Genomic DNA, 20,596 nt, shown 5'->3' with positions numbered 1-20,596 from the left:
AAAGGAGGAGGCTGCAATGCTTGGTAAGAAATGTATGCATTATCCTGCCCCTGTAATTGTAACCCCTCTGTACAGTATGTTCACAAATAAAATTAAATTAAATATAAAAAATAATTAGAATATTGTCCAAAAGTTTTAGAAACTTTTGCTTTAAAAAACATATGCTTTGTACAAATTATTGTTGTCCAGAGATGGACAGAAAATATGTATAATGTACATGTCATATAACTGAAAAAGTAATACATAGAAAACATTTGCAAAATGTCATATCAGTAAGAAAATGGGGAAAAAAGACGAATAGATATCTTAGAAAATAAGACAAAAATGGTAGTTAAGAACAAGGTAAAGAGCCATTATCCTTAGTCATCAGGAAAATACAAATTAACCATATAGGAACCATTTCACTACACTCAATAGAATGCATACTGAAAGTCTTTGACCATCAAATATTGGAAAGAATATAGGACTTCCAGAATTTAAATATATTCCTGCAATGAAAAATGGGTGGAATTTACAAATAATCATGTTGCTATATAGATTAGCAAGCTGGTGCAGTAGAAAATCTACTCTTTCCCCGAGTCGAAGGCACTAACTTAGCAACAGGATAAAGCTCAAAATCATTTAAAAGAACATTCCAGAAACGAGTTAATAAATTATTGTAATAAGGTACTATACCCCAGATAAACATAAAGCCAAGAACAGCTACCCTGATATACATAAATATGTATATATGTTATTGTATATATATATTCTCTCTATATATGCCATTTTATTTTACCCATGTCTAGTCATTTAGAGCAATGTAAATGTCCTGCAGGATGCTACATTAATTCAGACATAGGAAGACAAATGTCCTATGTTCTCTCTCATACAGGAAATCTTGAAAGACTAGTCTCATAGAAGTAGAGAGAGAATAGTGTTTACCTCAGGCAGAGGAGGCTAGATAGAAAAGACTCAGTGACAAAAAATTTAAAAAAAATTAAAGACACTCAGTTTTAGGCTATGATAAGAATGAATCTTGAGCACACAATGCTAAATGAAAGAAGGCAATCAGAAAATTTCCAATACTACAGTATTGGGCTTTTATGAGTAATATAATATAGTCAGAGAGAACCAACAATAGAACAGTGTTTACTAGAGAGTAGGGGTGCAAAAACACATTCTTTTTTAAGGGCACAGAGTTTTAATTTGGCTAAAGGAAAAAAAAATGGTACAACTGTCATAGAACGTACACCTAAAGGAATGCCTACTGTATATGTTTACTTAAGATGGCAAATTTGATGATATGTGTATTTAATGTAATAAAAATACACCTACTTTCCGAATTTACTAATATATATAATCTATCCTGTCATTCAGCAATCAAATTTCATGATATTTATTGTGGCAAAATAGAATGGGAAAATTGCCATTAAAAGCTTTGTACAACAGCCTTTATAATAGCAGCTTCATGTACAATAGGAAAAGGCTGGGAAACACATTGAGAATCTTTACTATATTCACCTAATGGTTTCTTAAATGGTGCTGCAAGAGAACTGCTAAATATAACATGGGTGAATAGTAAAGAAACTGCTGATAATAAAAGAAGTAGTTGTGAAAAATTACACAGAGTATGACCCATTGCATACAATTCTTGAGGAGGAGCAGCAGGACAGCAAGGAAGGGCAGGTCCACAGCCACTATTGACTGGGGAGCAGATAAAGAGGAAGTGAGGAGTGGGCATGAACCAAGTGTTCGTGTTTTCAGAATGGAATCAATTGTGCATAAAAATATTGCATATCCTTTACATAATTTTTATTCATTTTAAAATACAAATTATTTTAGCAGAAGTATTAAAGGATATATATTTTATTTCAAGGAAGAAAAACCAAGAAACATCTGATATAGAACTTTTTATTAACTTTTCTATAAACTTTTATATTATCCCAAAGATAAATGCTTTCTTCTGTCATTACTCTCAAGACAAGTGAAATATTATTTCATGCTTGTCAACTACACCATTTTCCTGCTAGAAAATCATTATATTCAGTAAATATCATGAATGCAATTTAGTAGCATGCCCAACTCTTGTGGACATGATGCATGTCATGATGCACATTCTCTTTTTTATTTTTACTTTAATTTATTATATTGTTGGTAGTGGCTTTACGTCTGAGTCTTGAAGTTATCCCCAAGCTTCTTCTGCTGAAGGCTAGTGCCCTACCACTTCAAATCATAGCTTCATTTCCAGTTCTTGGGTGATTAATTGGAAATAAGAGTCTCATGGCCTCTTCTGTCCAGTCTGGCTTTGAAGCTTGATAGTCAGATCTCAGCTGGCTAAGTAGCTAGGATTACAGACATGAGTCTGTAATAAAAGTAAAAATAAAAGAACACCTGGCTCTTTATCATTGGGTTATTACTCAAATTTGAATTTGAGGTTTCATCCTTGTTTATCTAGTAAGCTTGAATGGTGCTCTGCCACTCGAGCCATGACTCCAGTCTGGATTTTTGTTTATTGTAGATGTAGTTTCACACATTTTTCTGCCCAGGCTTGCAGAAAATCATGATCCTCCAGGTACCAGCAGGTATACACTTCCAGATATCTAAGTAGCTAGGAGACAAGTGTTATCCCTAGCACCCAGATATAATATGAATTTTCAAAACAAATCGTAGTTCTCTATAGAGTAAAAGAATTGTAATGTGACAAATAGTTGTAAAACAAATTCTAAATCCATCGCCTTCTCATTAAAATCAGCAGAACATCTTGTAATAAAAAAATGTTGACAATAAGGATGGAATTCCTACTCTGAAAAGAAATAGCTACTAATCAGAAAATAGAATTTAGTGAGTAAATACAATGTAAATATTTAGCCATGCTTTGCAAATGCTTACAGGAACAGTCTTCATTCAATGGGAGTTTGAGGAAAGCAGGGGCTCTTTTTAAAAATGACACTGTTAGGGTCACTTCTTCTCCAGCATTCCTGAGAACCTGAACCTAAAAATAAAAAGAATTTAAAATTGTAATTATCATTATTTTTACAATTTTTGTGTAATTACAAAGTCTGAAAATTATTAGTTGCCATGAATCCCATACCATGTTTTCCCCCCAGTAGTCAGGAAATTATCAAAAATAAGTAAAAATTTATTCGAGTGTCTTGTGGTCTCTTGTTTAAATATGTGTGCATTGTGCTATTGTCAGCAGAAGCAATACCCAGAAACAGACACAAATAAAATAGACAATGACTTTTTTTTTTTTTTTGGTCTGACATGGGACTTGAACTCTGAGCCTGGGCACTGACCCTCAGCAATTCAGTTCAAGGCAAGCATTCTACCACTTGAGCCATAGTGCCACTGATGGGTTTATTGGAAATAAGATAAGAGTCTCATGGACCTTCGTGCCCAGGCTGGCTTTGAACCCTGATCCTCAGCTCTCAGCCTCCTGAGTGTGATCCATTGGTGCTCAGCTGACAATGACTTTCAATGAAAGGAAAATGGAATAAAGAAAGCAAAATCTTTCCAATGAACAGTGCAAGAATGACTGGATAGTCTTATATTTTTAATGAAGAACCTCCCATGGTATTACAATAATACATGTCAAAATAAATTAGAGAATGGAAAACTTCTAGAAATATATATATGGTATATATATGTATATATATATTCTCCTAGAAATATTAAACTCTTAGATATAGATATTAGAGAAAACCTTTGTAATACTAGAGAGGAAAAGATTTCTTAGTGATAATACCAAATGCACAATTCATAAGAAAAAAAAGTTGAGAATCACAAACTTAATCATTTCTTTTCTCTATGAAGAGAGCTACTTGTTGCAGGAAAGTACCAGAGTATCTTCATCTGATAAATGGCATACACTTATGTCAAGAACTCTATAAAAGTCAATACTAAAAAATGAATATTAGAGTGCTAGCCTTGAGCTTAAGAGCTGAGGGACAGCGTCCAGGCCCAGAGTTCAGGCCCCACGACCGCCCCCCCCCCCAAAGAATATTATTTTAATGAAACATGAATTCTGCCCAAAGAACATAGATTCAAACAAGACAATTTACCAGAAAATCAAATAAGACAATTTACCAGAAAATCCCAATCACACCATTAAAAATGAATTATTAAAATATTTCTCTCTGAGACACAAGATGAAAAAAATCAGTATTCTTGTGTTACCCTTAATATTTCCTCATGTCTGAGTATAATAATGCAAGAAAAAGTTATTTTTTCAAGAATTGAAAGAAAACAATACAAGCATTTGTTCACATGACATGATTTAAAATACAGTTTCCCTGGTATTCATATCTGACATTGTCAGGTAGGGTGAGCCAGCATAAGGAGTAGAGCCTGGGAGGGCCAGAGCACCAAGTAGTACCAAGATACAAATATACAATGTATTTTAAAATCAGTATGGTGCTATTTAATGTCATGGATTGCTAGATTAAAAGTATAACATATCTATTTTGCTCTGTTTTTATGTCAATTCAAGACTTCCATGCAATATATGTCTTTTCATTTTGCAGCTCAGTCTGCATTTACTAATTCCATTTTTGTATTTGCACTGATATTACATTAAAGACAATATCAACACCACTGGTATCATATGAGATGAGAATTTGTGATGAAATTAAATATGAAGTAGTGGAATAAGTAAGCTAATTAACACTAATGAGAATGTTAGGTGCAGTTATGCAAATAAAAGTGACAGACGTAAACTTATGTCATTGTCTAAAGAAAAGACAATGGAGTGGACAATTGCATTACTTTTAAAATTATGAATATGTGCTTCAATCTGTTCTGTCCATATCTAATTGGAAAGAATAACTTTAAAAAAGTATAATGACCCTCCACGGAGATATTTTAATTGTAAATATAATACCACTTGTAAATATATGTATCTCTGTATGGAATGACAATTTCACATGTTTGATGCACATAGATTTCTTAATTATTGAAAGGCCATTAAGTTTTTCAGAGTGTGAGCATTAAACAATTTTTATATTCTTGCTTTGTTTTGGGGCACATTTCATCTCCTTGAAAAAGTCAAATTGGAAAATGCAGGTTCTATAGCATGAATATTATAAGAAAAGTCATCCTTTCCTGTTAAATCAGAAACTCACACCAACGATTAGTTACCTTTTTTTTATTCTTCACACTTTATGACTTAAATATAAATTGTAATCCTAATATAGTTATTTTTTCAAACTGCCTAAGCTTTTACCAAAGATTCAGAAGTTGATAAATGATAACAATCATAATGGAAAAGGGAAATGGGATTACAAGATATTTATTACTTTAATATTAAGTCTAGTACAAATCTAACAACTCTGTTTATGAAGGGATTACTCCCAATTTCCACTCATTTGTTTGGATTAAAACTTCACTAAAGTTCGTAAGACCTTCTATTTGTTTTGTCTGTATTCTTTATTTCTTGTCCCTTGTAAGCCATTCCATTTAATAAGAGACTTGAAAGATGAATAAGGATGTCTGCTACTGCTGCCAGGATAAATGAAGCCAAATTTGCCCAGAACTGAGGTTGTTTTTGATTGAAAAGGATACTGCAAATATCTCCTGGGGGTATTTCAAAAACATCTCTACACTAGGTGCCAGAGGCTTATGCCTGTAATTTTAGCTGTTCAGGAGGTTGAGATCTGAGGATCAATGTTGGAAGCCAGCCCAGGCAGGAAAGTCGTGAACACTTTTATCAATTAGCCACAAAAAGTTTGGAAGTTTTGGTGTGATTTAAGTGGCAGAGTGCTAGTTTTGAGAAAAAATAAAATCTACAGGGATAGTGCTCAAGCCCCAAATAAGCTTTTTAACAAAGGGGACAATAAGAACTCAACTTATCACATTATGGAGAAAAGGCAAAACAATCTTTATTTCCCCTCTCTTTATGGGGCCAATATTGGTGCTTGAATTCAAGACTTCACAAGCTTGCATGGCACTCTACTACTTGATCACACCTCCTCTTCTGGCTGTCTTTGAAACAGTCCTCAGATCTCAAACTCCTGAGTAGCTAGGATTAAAAGCGTGAGCTACCAATGCGTGGGAAAGCTCTGTAAGTTTTCTACTCTGATTAGAGAGCTCTCTTATGTAGTCTATTGTTTATCTACTCACCCATTTGTGCCCTTGGTATAGCAAAGTGTGAACATGCCAATTGTCTGTGGCTTTAGTGAAAGTGTATGTATTTATATTTACACCTTGAATATGAGGCCAGAATGCCTGTCAGTTTTGAAGGAAGTCTGAACAGTGATGATTTTTTTTTTCATACTGGGGACTCATCCATGACTTTGTGCTTATTAGGTGAGTGTTTTTCAAATTGTACTGTGCCCAAGCCCTTTGATTTTTGAGATAAATTCTTAGCAAATTTTCCCATACTTACCTTGAATTTATAATCCTTCTGTCTTTATCTCTGGCATATCTAGGATTATAGGCCTGTGTCACCTTCCCTGGTGGGAATTCTTAAAACAGAAATGCTCAACAGGGAAGGATACTGTCATATTCCCCAAACCTGAAACATTTGGATGGATAGTTAATAAAGTATAATTGTAACTATACATCTGGAAGTAGAGTACAGAGGTATATTTTAGGAATTCATATATCATCTCTTGAAGTAGTGAGAGATCGAAGTGTGATGTCAAATATGCTTTGGAAAATAGATGAGACATGGAAAAAGCAACGAATGTGGGATGCCTGAGAAGAAAATACTCTCACTTTCAATGTCAGTATGCAAAACAATGGTGGCAAATTAGGATTATACAAAACTCAAAATTACTATGGGCACCACTGGTAGAAGAAGAGCTGTAGCAGTCTGGAAGATGCGCATAATGTATGTACATAGTTCTCCAACTAACCTGTACTTTATTTTATATTTTTTAATTTTATTTTATTATAAAGGTGATATACCAAAGGTTTATAGTTATGTAACTTAAGGTAATAAGTACATTTCTTTTCGAACATTGTTTACCCTCACTAGTTTTCTCCTGCTTTCCTTCCCTCATGACTCCCCTCTCCCCCAAGTCATAAATTTCATTTCCAACATAGTATCTAGTGAGTATCTATGTTTCATTGGTTCAGCCTTTGTCCACTGCTTCTGTGATTTCCCTTTCTTTCCCAAAATCAGATAAATTTATATGCAAGACAAAGGATACTAAAATCAGAAACAGTTTCCAGGGAATAAACCAGAGGAGAAAAAGGAAAGACAATAGATATTAGACAATAGACATAGATGATAGACAATTAGACAATAAAGATGATAGACACAGAATATTTCTCAATATAAGAAAGACTGTATATGACAAACATACAGCCAGCATTATACTTAATGGAAAAAAGCTAAAGCCATTTCCTCTAAATTCAGGAACAAGACAAGGATATTTGCTCTCTCCACTCCTCTTCAATCTACCATTAGAATGCCTAGCTAGAGCAATTAAGACAAGATGCAAACATAAAGGGGATCTAAATAGGGAAAAATAAAGTAAAACTCTCCCTCTTTGCAAATGACTTGATCTTGTATTTAAATAACCCCATGGACTCCACTCCCAAGTTACTTGAGCTGATTCAAAGTACCAGGATATAAAACCCACAGAAATCAATGGCTTTCCTGTATGCCAATAACAAGAAGAAAATGGCTGAAAGTAAGAAAGCAATCCTTTTGTAATAGCCTCACAAAAAATAAAATACATAGGAGTTAGCTAAAGAAGTGAAGGACCTCTATGATAAAAACTTTAAAAACCTGAAAAAGGAAATTAAAGCAGAACTAAGAAAGTGGAAAACTCTCCATGCTCCCATGGGAAGATTAACATCGTGAAAATGGCAAGAATGCCAATGGGTATCTACAAAATCAATACAATAACTATCAATATCCCAACCTCATTCTTCCAGGAAATAGAAGAAGCAATCTAAAAATTCTTATTGAACAATGATAGACCCTAAATAGCCAAAACAATCCTTAGCAGAAAGAAGAGTGCTGGAGGAACAGTGATACCAAATTTCAAACTCTACTATTAAGCCATAGTAAACAAAACAGCTTGGTACAGGCACAAGAACAGACCTGAGGACCAATGAAATAGAACTGAAGATCCAGAAATGAATTCATAGACCTATAGCCACTTAATCTTCGATGAGGGAGCTAAAAACAATAGAATAGAATGAAAAGCCTCTTCAGTAAATGGTGCTGGCAAAATTGGTTAAACACTTGTAGAAAATGAAGGCTAAATCCTCATATATCAATTACGGCACCAGAATCAACTCCAAAACAATCAAAGACCTCAAAATTAAAACTTATACCCTGAAAACATTGTAGGAAGGAATAGAAGAAACTATAGGACCCATTGGCTCAGGCTGAAATTTTCTTAATAGACTCAAAAACACAACAAATCAAAGAAAGGTTGGACAAATGGAATTGCTTGAAACTGCAGGGCTTCTGCATGGCAAAGGACATAGCAAGCAAAATCAATAGAAAGCCCAGGGATTGGGAGAGGATCTTCACTAGCCATACAATGGAAAAGGGTCTCATATCTAAAATATACTTAGAACTCAAAAGATTAAATCCTCCAACAACATAAATCCTCAAAGAAACAACTACCCAATTAATAAATGGGCTAAAGATGTAAAGAGGGACTTCTCTGAAGAGTAAATAAGAATGTCCAATAGACACATGAAGAAATGCTCAATTTCTCTAGCTATAAAACTAATGCAAATCAAGACAACATTGAGATTCCACCTCACCCCAGGTAGAATGGCTATAATCAGGGAATCTATGTTAATAGATGCTGCAGGGGATGTAGCCAAAAGGGAACCCTACTGCATTGTTGGTTGGAGTGTAAACTTGTTCAACCACTTTGGAAAGTAGTATTGAGGTTCATCAAAAGATTCCACATAGAGCTCCCCTATGACGTACTAACCCCACTTTTGAGCATTTACCCAAACATTCACCAACAAGGCCATACCAAAGCTATCAGCACAACTATGTTTATCACAGCATTATTTACCGTAACTAAGATATGGAACCAACCCAGATGCCCCTCAGTAGATGAATGGATCAAGAAAATGTGATATATATATATATATATATATATGTATATATAATGTATTGTGTGTGTATATATATACATATGTATATACATATATATGTATATACATACATGTACATATATACATATATGAATACACAGATATATGTGTACACATACATATAAGTATACACACACAATGGAATTCTATGACTCCATCAGAAAGAATGACATTGCCCCATTTGTTAGAAAATGGAAAAACTTGGAAAAAATATATTAAGCGAAGTAAGCCAGGCCCAAAGAAACATAGGTCCCATAATTTCCCTTATTTGCAATAACTAGTGTATATCTATAACAAGCAGAAAAGGTCAAAAGCTATGTACATATGAGCATATTAGATGATGCTAAGTGGAAGGAACTCCAAGATAGGGACAAAAGTGGTTTTATCTTTGTTGTTATTGTTTTAATGTGCCTATAATGTACTATGTGATTTTTTTTGTTTCTTTGGTATGTTCTTCCCCCATGATATAACTCTTGTTTTCACTGTATTTGATTCTGGTACCCTACATCATGAATATTCATTTTTCTAATTTGGGGAGGGGAATGGAAATAACAAAATGCTAAAATAAGGAAACAGGTTGACCCATTATAGCAATGAGATATGCAAGACATTATGTTGAGAATGAACTTTACTACTTTGGGGGGTGAGGGAGGAGTTGGGGAGGTGAGGAGGGAAGGGATGGTAGGGAAAAAACAACAGAGGGGTAACAAACTCAATAAGAAATGTACTCATTACTTTACTTAAGTAAGTGTAATCCGTCTGTACAGAATCTTTACAATTAAATTTTTTAAAGCCAAAATAAAAAACAAACTGCTAACCGTATATCAAAAAAAGAAAAAGAAACAACAACAAAACCCTCTTATTTCCATATTGTGGAGAACATTTCTATTAGCACCATTTTCTATGTTCGTACTTACATAATTACTGGGCTATTGTGAACCTCATCTAGGACTATCCTAGGCATATATAAATTATTACATATGAGGGAAATCATGGCTTGGCATGGGTTTGGCTTACTTCACTTAAGACTTTTTTCCAAGTCTTTCTCTTTCCTTATGAATTTGGCAGTGTCATTCTTTTGATGGAAGCATAGAATTCTTTTATTTTTATTTTTTTATTGTGAGAATACTCTACAGAGGAATTACAATTACATGGGCATGATAACGAGTACATTTCTTTTTTTATTTTTTGGGTCCAGTCATGGGCCCTGAACTCTGGGCCTGGGTGCTGTCTCTTAGCTCTTCAGCTCAAGGCTAGCACTCTACCACTTGAGCCACAGCGCCACTTCTGGCTTTTTTCTTTTTGCTTATGTGGTGCTGAGGAAACGAGTACATTTCTTATCAAGCATTGTTGCCTCCTCCTTTGTTTCCACTTTCCAACCCTTCTCATACTCCCGCCACTTCCCCACACTCAATCCTTCTCTCCCCCACCAAAGTTGTAAAGTTCAATTTTCGACATAACGACTTATACAACTCATTGTTGCAATGGGTCCACCTGTATCTCTAGTTAAACGATTTGTTTTTGCCCTTCCCCTCTGCAAATTATACCAACATCAAATACAGTGAAAGCTGGGGTTATATTGAGGGACATACAAAGCAACATAGAAATCATCTTATAACTATGTTAGAAACAATTGCATGAAAGAGAAAAAAACATTTGAATACTTATCTTGGGGTTCATTCCCCGAACATCAATTTATCTGACCTTTTCTGCTTGACTCAGACATATAATAGTTATTGCAAATAAGGGTAACCATGGGACCTATGTTTCTTTGGACCTGGAGTACTTCACTTAATATAATTTGTTCCAACTCTTTTCATTTCCTAACAAATGGGGCAATGTCATTCTTTCTGATGGAGGCATAGAATTCCATTGTGTATATATACCACATTTTCTTGATCCATTCATCTACTGAGGGGCATCTGGGTTGGTTCCATATCTCAGCTATGGTAAATAATGCTACAATAAACATAGTCGTGCTGGTAGCTTTATTATGGTCTTGTTTGTGATCATTTGGGTAAATGCCCAAAAGTGGGATTACTGGGTCCTAGGGGAGTTCTATGTGGAGTCTTTTGAGGAATCTCAATACGGCTTTCCAAAGTGATTGAAAAAGTTTACACTCCCACCAACAATGTAGTAAGGTTCTCTTCTGTCCACATACTCTCCAGCATCTGTTGTTATTAGAGTTCTTGATTTTTGCCATTCTAACTGGGGTGAGGTGGTATCTCAATGTTGTTTTGATTTGCATTTCTTTTATGGCTAGAGAGGTTGAGCATTTCTTCATGTGTCTATTGGCCATCCTTCTCTGCTCTTCAGAGAAGTTTCTCATCAAGTCTTTAGCCACTTATTTATTGGGCATTTGTTTCTTTGAAGATTTGTTTTGGGGGGATTTAATTTTTTGAGTTCCAGGTATATTTTAGATATGAGACCCTTGTTCCTTGTATGGCTAGTGAAGGTCTTCTCCCAATCCCTGGGCTTTCTATTGATCTTGCTAGCTATGACCTTTGTCATGCAGAAGCTCTGCAATTTCATGCAATCCCATTTGTCCAACCTTTCTTTGATTTGTTGTGTTTCTGGTCTCTAATAAGAAAATTTCTGCCTGAGCCAAGGAGACCTAGGGTTTCTCCTATTCCATCCTGTAATGTTTTCAGAGTGTCTGCTTTGACTCCGAGGTCTTTGATCCATTTGGAGTTGATTCTGGTGCAGAGTGATATATACGGATCTAGCTTTAATTTTCTACAAGCATAGAATCCTATTGTGTATATATACACCACATTTTATTGATTCATACATCTACTGAGGGTCATCTGGGTTGGTTCTATATCTTAGCAAAGGTGAATAATGCTACAATGAACATAGTGTGGCCTTGTGTATGATCATTTGGGTAAATGTCCAGGAGTGGGATTGTTGGGTCACAGGAGAGGTCTATGTTTAATCCTTTGAAGAACTTCCATGCTTCTTTCCAGAGCAGTTGAACCAGCTTACATTCTCACCAACCATGTAGTAGCATTCTCTTTTGGCCACATCCCCACTAGCATTGGTTATTTTTTTTCTGATAATGTCCATTCTAACTGGGATGAGGTGAAATCTCAATGTTGTTTTGATTTGCATTTGTTTATGGCCAGAAATAGCGAACATTTCTTCAAGTATCTATTGGCCATTCTTATTTCCATCCTAGAATTAACCGAAATAGTCAGGAGGTTTTCTGTATGCCTACAAAAAGAAAGAGGCTGAAATCAGGAGAACAACTCCTTTTGTAATAGCCTAAAAAATAAAATACCTAGCAATTAACTTAACCAAAGTTGTGAAGGACCACTATGATGAAAACTTTAAAAATCTGAAAAAGGAAATCAAAGCAGATCTAATGAAGTAGAAAAACCTCCCATGCTCCTGGATTTTGAAGGATTAACATTGTGAAAATGGCAATACAGCAAAAAGCTATCTACAGATTTAATGCAGTACCCATCTATGCCCTAACAACATTCATTAATGAAATAGAACAAGCAATCTAAATATTCCTATGGAATAATAGAAGACCCCAAATTGCAAAAACAATCCGTAGCAACAAGAACTGCTGGAGAAATATTAATACCAAACTTCAAACTCTGCTATAAAGCCATAGTTACAAAAACATATTGGTACTGGTACATGAACAGGCATGAGGAAAATGGAATAGAATGGAAGATCCAGATATGATCCTAAAGACCTACGGCCATCCAATATTTGATAAGGGAGCCAAAAACCATCAGATGGAGGAAAGACAGCCTCTTCAACAAATGGTGCTGGCAGAATTATCTATGTGTATTCTACATGTGTAGAAAACTGAACTTTGATCCTTGTATATCTCCTTTTATCATATTCAATTTGAAATGCATGAAAGATCTTTAGGTAAGAGCAGATACCCTGAAAATATTACAGGAAGAGATAGAGGATACAAAAGGATCCTTGGGACAGGTGGAAACTTCCTAAATAAATAAAGATCCAGAAACACATCAAATCAAAGCAAGGCTGGATAAATGGGATTGCATTAGACCGAAGAGTTTCTGTATGACAAAAGACAGAGCTAGCAAGAGCAATAGAAAGCCCACAGATTGGGAGAATATCATCACGAGCTATACAACATTCAAGGACCTCTTATCTAAAATATACTAGAGCTCAAAAACTTAAACCATCAAAAAAATTCTCAGACACAACCACCCCATTAATCAGTGGGCCAAATTATTTTATAATTTTAAGTGCAAGAAGAATGTAGGGTTTTATTTTCTATAGGAATTTCTACTCTAAATTGTATGTGGTTTTAAAATTCAAAGGAAAACTTTCCTTGGGTATGGAAAACCAATAAAATTATAATATTCCAAAATTCCTACAGTCAGCCTAAAATAGTAGCCAAGTCTTCAGTAGTATGTATTTTGTAAGAATAGTACCTAATGTGAAGTGTCAGCTCTTAGTTTTAACAATTTTTGAGGTTTTTTTGTGTTTTTTTTTTGTTTTTTGGTCAGTTTTGGGGCCTGAATTCTGGGCCTGGGTGCGGTCCCTCAGCACTTCAGCTCAAGGCTAGCATTCTACCACTTGAACCACAGTACCACTTTGGCCTTTTCTTCTTATGTGGTACTTAGGAATTGAACCCAGAGCCTCATACATGCAAGGCAAGCACTCTACCACTGAGCTACCTTTCTAGCCCCTTGAGTTCTAATAATAATCAATCCAGGCTCTAAAAATAGTTAATAAATATAACAAAAAGTCACTGAATTTTAATATGCAAAAGAGACATTGTGAGGAAGGAATGTTGAAACATTGGGGTCAATTTTACTTTTAATATTTAAAGCTACAACAGAAAACAATGGTAATCTTCTCAATGACTTCCAACAAGCAAGATTCTATATAGTAAATATGTGAAAAGTCACACAATAATTGAATTAAAAATTCATTATAGTAGTAAATATTTACAGCTAGATCATGAGACTGTATAAACTACCATTTCAGAATTTCTTCAATGATTTAAGAAGTATGCTACTTTGCCTTTTAATTTTGTATGATTAACCTGCCCAGATTTGACAATAAAAACACCATCTAAAATAATACCAGGAACAGAAGGTAAAAATAATTGTTAAAATTAGTTTAAATTAATGCATAAAGAATACATGATTCCAGTAGACTATTACTGAAATTGCCTCAATTAAAATTATCAAAAACAAGCTAGATGCTAGTGGCTCAAGGCTGTAATCCTAGCTACTCAGGAGGCTGAAATGTGAGTATTCCAGTTCAAAGTCAGCCCATACAGAAAAACCAATGAGATTTTTACCTCCACTTAGTCACCAAAACGTGAAGGTTTGTATGAAGTGGTAGAGAACCAGTCTTGAGTATAAAGGCAAAGGAACAATTCTTAGGCCTTGAGTTCAAGTCCCAGTGCTGAATGGATCAAAAAATAATTTTTAAAAAATAAATCAAAGCCGGGCGCCAGTGGCTCACACCTGTAATCCTAGCTACTCAGGAGGCTGAGATCTGAGGATCACAGTTCAAAGCCAGCCTGGGCAGGAAAGTCCATGAAACTCTTATCTCCATAAAACCAGTAGAAAACTGGAAGTGGCTCTGTAGCTCAAGTGGTAGAGCGCTTGCCTTGAGCTGAAGAGCTGAGGGACAGCACTAGGCCCAGAGTTCAAGCCCCACGACCGACAAAAAAAAGAAAAAATCAAAATTAAAATTAATTGACATGGACAGTATAACAAAAGAAGCTATAGATATACCATTATTTATATGAATACATACTAATAGTATACTATAAATACAACATTTAAAATTCAGCAAGGGATTAATATTACCAAATAGATTTCATTTCAAGATAGAAATCCCCAATAAAGGAAATTATTGTCAAGAATAAATGCCATCATCATCATCAACAGCAAACACCCAACAACAGATATATATATATATATATGCACATTAATAGTTCTACCAGATTCAAAAGGGCTATTTAGTGAAAAGGAGCAACAATTTCTGATAAGACCTCTATGAGGAGTAGTTCTAAGAGAACCATGGCTCCTTTCCGTTTTTGGCTGTCCTTAAATATTTGCAAGGATGGCATCCTTTCCTCCGTCTACTCTTGCCCCAGAAATCACATCACTGTGTTCTACCTTCCCCAGCCTAATGCAGATCTTTCTCTACATACCCCTGCCCTCATTTATCTGACTTACTTATTATTCTCCATTCCCATTAACAATTTCCAACCACCCTTGTCCTGTGCTTACAGTGTCCATTGAGATACTCATGAAACCTATCTTCTGTCTGTACAGTGTGCTTTACAAAGGCAGGAAGTTATTCCTTGTTCACACATGTATTCAGAGAGTTCATCATGACATCTGACATCCAGAAACTCTACATTAAATATAATGGAGTAAGTTTAATAGACTCAATTAAAAAATTGTCCTAAAGGTAAAGATGCTCTATTTGTGCATTATTTTGGGAGAAATATCTTAGAAATTTTGGTGAATACAGTGAAAAAAGGAACTTAAATTAGTTTTTATAAGTTATGAGAAAATAATGTTTTCTCTATTAATAGTACAGTTGAACTGGTTGCCGGTGGTTCACACATGTAATCCTCTCTCCTTGGGAGGCTGCAAAATCATGGATCAAGGCCAGCTCCTTCAAAAAGAAGTGTGAGAAACTCCTCAAGGAAAAGTTGGACACAGTTGTGAAGGCCTGCTATCCTAGCTAACAGGAAGCTTAACATAGGCAGATACCCAGGCAAGTGCCTGAGCAGGAGAGAAGACCCTGTATCAAAACCAAACAGCAAATCCCTGGCTGGAGGCAGGGTTAAAAGTGCCTGTTTAGCAAGTGGGATTCTTTGATTTCAAACTCCAACACTGTCCCTCAAAATCAATAAACAACAAATAAAATAAAGAGGGAAAAAGAAAAAGTTAGATTTTAAAAGTTAATGCTTTGAAGTAGTTTTAATTAATGGCAATTCCATTGTACAGCTATTTAAAATAGAGAAAAAAGAATATTTCAAAATAATCTTTATATGCTAGCAACAAATACCACAAGCAACATTAAAAATCTGAAAAAAAACCCTCTTTAACACTGAGATTCCTCCTCACCCCTGTTAGAATGTCTACAATCAAGAACTCTAATAACAACAGATGCTGGAGGGGATGTGGCCAAAAGGGAATGCTACTACATTGTTGGTGGGAGTGTAAACTTGTTCAACCACTCTGGAAAGCAGTGTGGAGGTTCCTCAAAGGATTATTAAATATAGAGTTCCTCTATGACTTAGCAATCCCTCTTTGGGGCATTTACCCAATGACCACAAACAAGGCCATACTAAAGCTCCCAGCACAATTATGTTCATTGCAGCATTATTCATCATAGCTTAGATATGGAACCAATTGGTGTCTATATTTCTTTAATATATTTATTTGTTTCCATATTCCTACATGTCTATATGTCTTTATATATCGACATATCATTCTTTATATAGTTATATATCATCTTTCTCTATAGTTACATATCATCTATAGTTGATATAGATATACAAAGAGCTATGCCTTTGTTATAATATCTAAGAATTTCAATTCATTAAGGACTCAAATAGTTTTTCTTTCTTACTACTGTTTCTAACATATTTATAAGATGATTTCTTTGTTGCTTAGTATGTCCTTCCCCCACGGTATAACCCCTGTTTTCACTGTTTTTGATGTTGGTATAATTTGTGGTGGGGAAGGGAAAAAATCAATTGTTTAAATAGGAATACAGGTGGACCCATTGCAACAATGAGATGTACAAGACGTTATGTCGAAAAACTAACTTTACAACTTTGGCACTGGTGGTGGGAGGGGGGACGGAGGGAAGGGGGCTGTGTGGGGGGGAGATGGGAAGGATGGTAAGGGGAAACAAAGGAAGAGAAATGTACTCATCCCCTTGCTCAGATAATTGTAACCCATCTGTACGGTATTTTCACAGTAAAAAAAATAATAAAAGAAGAAATAAATAGATATGGGTCAAGGAAATCCGATATATATATATATATATATATATATATATATATATATATATATATATATATATATATTCCATGCTTCCATAAGAAAAATGACACCACCCATTTGTAAGAAAATGGAAAGATTAGAAAAAAAGCATATTAACTGAAGTAAGCCAGACCCAAAGAAACATAGATCCCATACTTTCCCTCATTTGTAATAATTAGTGTATGTCTAGGATAATTAGTATATGTCTAGCAGATCAGTAGAATAGTTCAGTAGGTATGTGCATATGACCATATAAGATGATGCTAAGTAAAATGAACTTGAAGACATGGAAACAAGAGGTTTTACTTTGTTGTTGTTGTTTTTAATGTACTATGTGATTTCTTTTTTCTTTTGTGTGTTTTTTCTTTTGTCTATCGGCTATCCACTGTTGTCACTGTATTTGATTTTGGTACCTTGGGAGAACAACAAAATGGTCAGACAAAGGACCAAAGGGTGAACCAATGCAACAGTGATACTCATGACAATATGAAATGAATATGAAATGACAATATGAAATAAGCCATACAACTCCAGCGGGGAAGGACTGAGGGGTGGAAAAGTGAGAGAAAAATGAGGCATGAGCTAACAAAATAGATAAGAAATATACTCACTGCCTTCTATATGTAACTGTAACCCCTCTGTACATCACCTTGACAATAAAATTTAAAAAAATAAAAAAAATCTTAATGATTTAACCAATTAGCATGGAGTATCATGAGGTCTATTTTAAATTCTTGCTAACTAACAGAAAGCAACACTATCTCACATATGTCATATGCTTGGTAGCATTTTATATAAGGGCAAATTAAGTCAATAAAGAAAGTTTATAAAATATTTCAAAAATACTTGAAGCAAAATCAGTAGTAGAAGCTAAGTGAAGTTGACCTACCAACGTATGAGAATATTATCAAATAATACAGCCAAACACATATGCTACTGATATTATAATATACAAATTACTGTAAAGAAACAGAAACTCCAACACAAGTTAATTAACTCACATGGAATCACATGGAAAAAGTGTTACATGTGTTGGAAATAAATCTCAATGGCATTTATGCTTTACATGTGAGGAGTGCAACAGAAATTATTTGTTCAGAAACTTTAGAGAATAAATTGAGAGAGAAGATCCATCTCATGAAGATACCTCTGTAAAACTGAGAATTAAATGTGCTAAGTGTGGCTTGTTCATCACCTTCTTTGAGACAGATATAAAGAGAACTATTACTTTTATTGGTTGGAGTTTGTCTCAATTTATCTAAGCAGTGCCTACTTATACTACTTGTAAATTAACCCTTCACATGTGCTTTTGGATACTCTCAGCAGAACTGATGGGGCAGAGAGGAAGGAATAGGAAGGGGAAAGAGGAGGTGACAATACTTGAGAAGAAATGTACTCATTACCTTGCTCATGTATTGTAACCTCTCTGTACGGTATTTTCACAATAAAAACAAAAGAAAAGAAAAAGAAAAATCAGAAACAAGAAACTATAGGCCACAGATTTTTTGCAGCCTACATATAAGAAAGAGAAACTCCTGTTTACCCTGCTTCTCAATTTCAAAGAAGCAATAGGGTAAAGTCAGTTTGATCTTGGCATCACAGTCAATTTGAAACAATGGAACCCCCATTGTATAATATGGGGAAGGCGGGTAAAGCTGTAGCTCTTGCGCTCTAAAAACACCCTCTCTTAAATGGCTATAATTTTTAATTTACTGAAGTATATATTGATTGGTCTTAAACATTTTCTCTAGCACAATGACACAGAGATGTGATTCAAATACCCAAGGTTTCATGCTGTTATATTTAGTAATTCAGTATAGCAACTAATAATTAGACTACATTCTATGACCAGAAAGTTCCTTTGATTTGTTAATTTGTGTCTATATAAAATCTTATATTCAACTAGATATTTGATCATTTCCATTTGTGTAAATGAATAACACTGCAAAGTGCTAATTAGCATGAATAATAAGGACTTATATAGTCTCTGTAAGTGCTCAAATACAATACAATCTTAGATTTGTAAAATCAAGCCTACAAAACAAAGTTATTATCTCCTGGTTCACAAATGACAATTTAAAAATACTGAGAAGCAGAATGACTTGCTAAATAGAAAAGATAATATATGGCATAATGACAAACCTACAACTGTAAATAAGTTCTTTCTTCTATTGTTTAACTTTCCATGAAAAGTCAGTAGAAAATTGTTTACACTCTTCTATAAAATCAACATGTTTTCTTTCTTTCTTTCTTTCTTTCTTTCTTTCTTTCTTTCTTCTTTTTTTTGAGCTTTGGGGGTTTAAAGTCAGAGCCTCTTGCTTGGGTTGCATGCTTATGTCTGGTGTTCTGCCACTTAAGCCATACTTCTTGTATGGCTTTATACTGGTTCTTTCGGAGTAGAGTCTAACTTTTCCACTCAGCTGCTCTGGACTTTCTATCCTCCAGGCCTCTGCCTCCTGAGTAGCTAGGATTAAAGGAATGAGCTCACAGTTGCCCAACCAAGATTAACTTTCAAAAATTCCATATATGAGTTTGAATGATGCTGTACTTGTCTCTTTCCATCTGACTTACTTCACGTAACATAGTTAAATAGGAATAGCTCTGGTGTTAAATAGCATAGCTCTGGTGCTGTGCCCCAGTAGGTGATTGTACAATGTGCACTGTAGATCTCAAATGGAGAAGAAAGCATAGTGACTGTTACTTTTACCATGACAAAATGAAAGAAGTTTGAGAAATCAGTTAACCCAATTCTAACATTGCACAGTACCTACATATATGGAAAATTACATAAGTAGACCATTAGTTCTTGCTAGTATGTATGATTCATATGTGCCTTTCATACATATTGTATGTATGATATGCTATATATCATATTATACCATAATATGATATGTATCATATATATGTTAAATTTTTGCTTAAGGGGTCAGAACATGAATGCAAGCAAACAAAAGCTGTTTAAGCTGCCCTGTGGATGGGAGAGTCCCTACAGATTTTAATCTCTTTATCTCATTGGTCCCATGTGAGAAAATGCCTTGCAGTTCTCAAACACTTCCTTTCTATCAAATGTCAAGTGTTTACTGACATCTGCAACATTCAAATCAGATGGTTTATTTGTAGTGCCTTTCCTTCATTCACAAAAGCAACTGCTGCACAATATGTGAGTACTATGAAACAGTGGAGCAAATGATATCTCTTACAGGCTGAATAGATTGTTGCTCTTTTTGTTTCTTTGTTACTTTTGAGACCATCTTGCTCTGTAACCCAGGCTTATCTTGAATTTATAATCCACTTGCCTTAGCCTCCCAACTGTTGGGATTATAGGCATGCATCATGACATGTATCTCTGTAGTACATCTCTTAGACACATTACGATATATGTGAAGCAACAAACTGAGGAGGGTCTGCCTTCATATCTAAGAAAATCTGAAATATTTAGTTTCACATAGGTGATAATACTTGATATGACATTATGCAGAAATAACTTCCATACACATTTACTTCAAATCCATTAAAGT

General features: G+C 34.8%; 1 protein-coding gene across 1 annotated transcript in view; it reads right to left on the bottom strand.

The window, feature by feature from the left end:
- Sntg1 (syntrophin, gamma 1) overlaps positions 1–20,596 on the bottom strand; it is an 852,919-nt gene that overhangs the window by 237,716 nt on the left and 594,607 nt on the right. The window contains exon 9 of the mRNA XM_013009280.1: positions 2,872–2,974. Within this exon, the coding sequence (XP_012864734.1) occupies positions 2,872–2,974 (103 nt within the window). The remainder of the gene's footprint in view (positions 1–2,871; positions 2,975–20,596) is intronic.

This window comes from Dipodomys ordii, unplaced genomic scaffold (assembly GCF_000151885.1).
Source record: "Dipodomys ordii isolate 6190 unplaced genomic scaffold, Dord_2.0 Scaffold9, whole genome shotgun sequence".
NCBI lineage: Eukaryota > Metazoa > Chordata > Mammalia > Rodentia > Heteromyidae > Dipodomys > Dipodomys ordii.
This window is presented reverse-complemented; position numbering and strand designations above follow the sequence as displayed.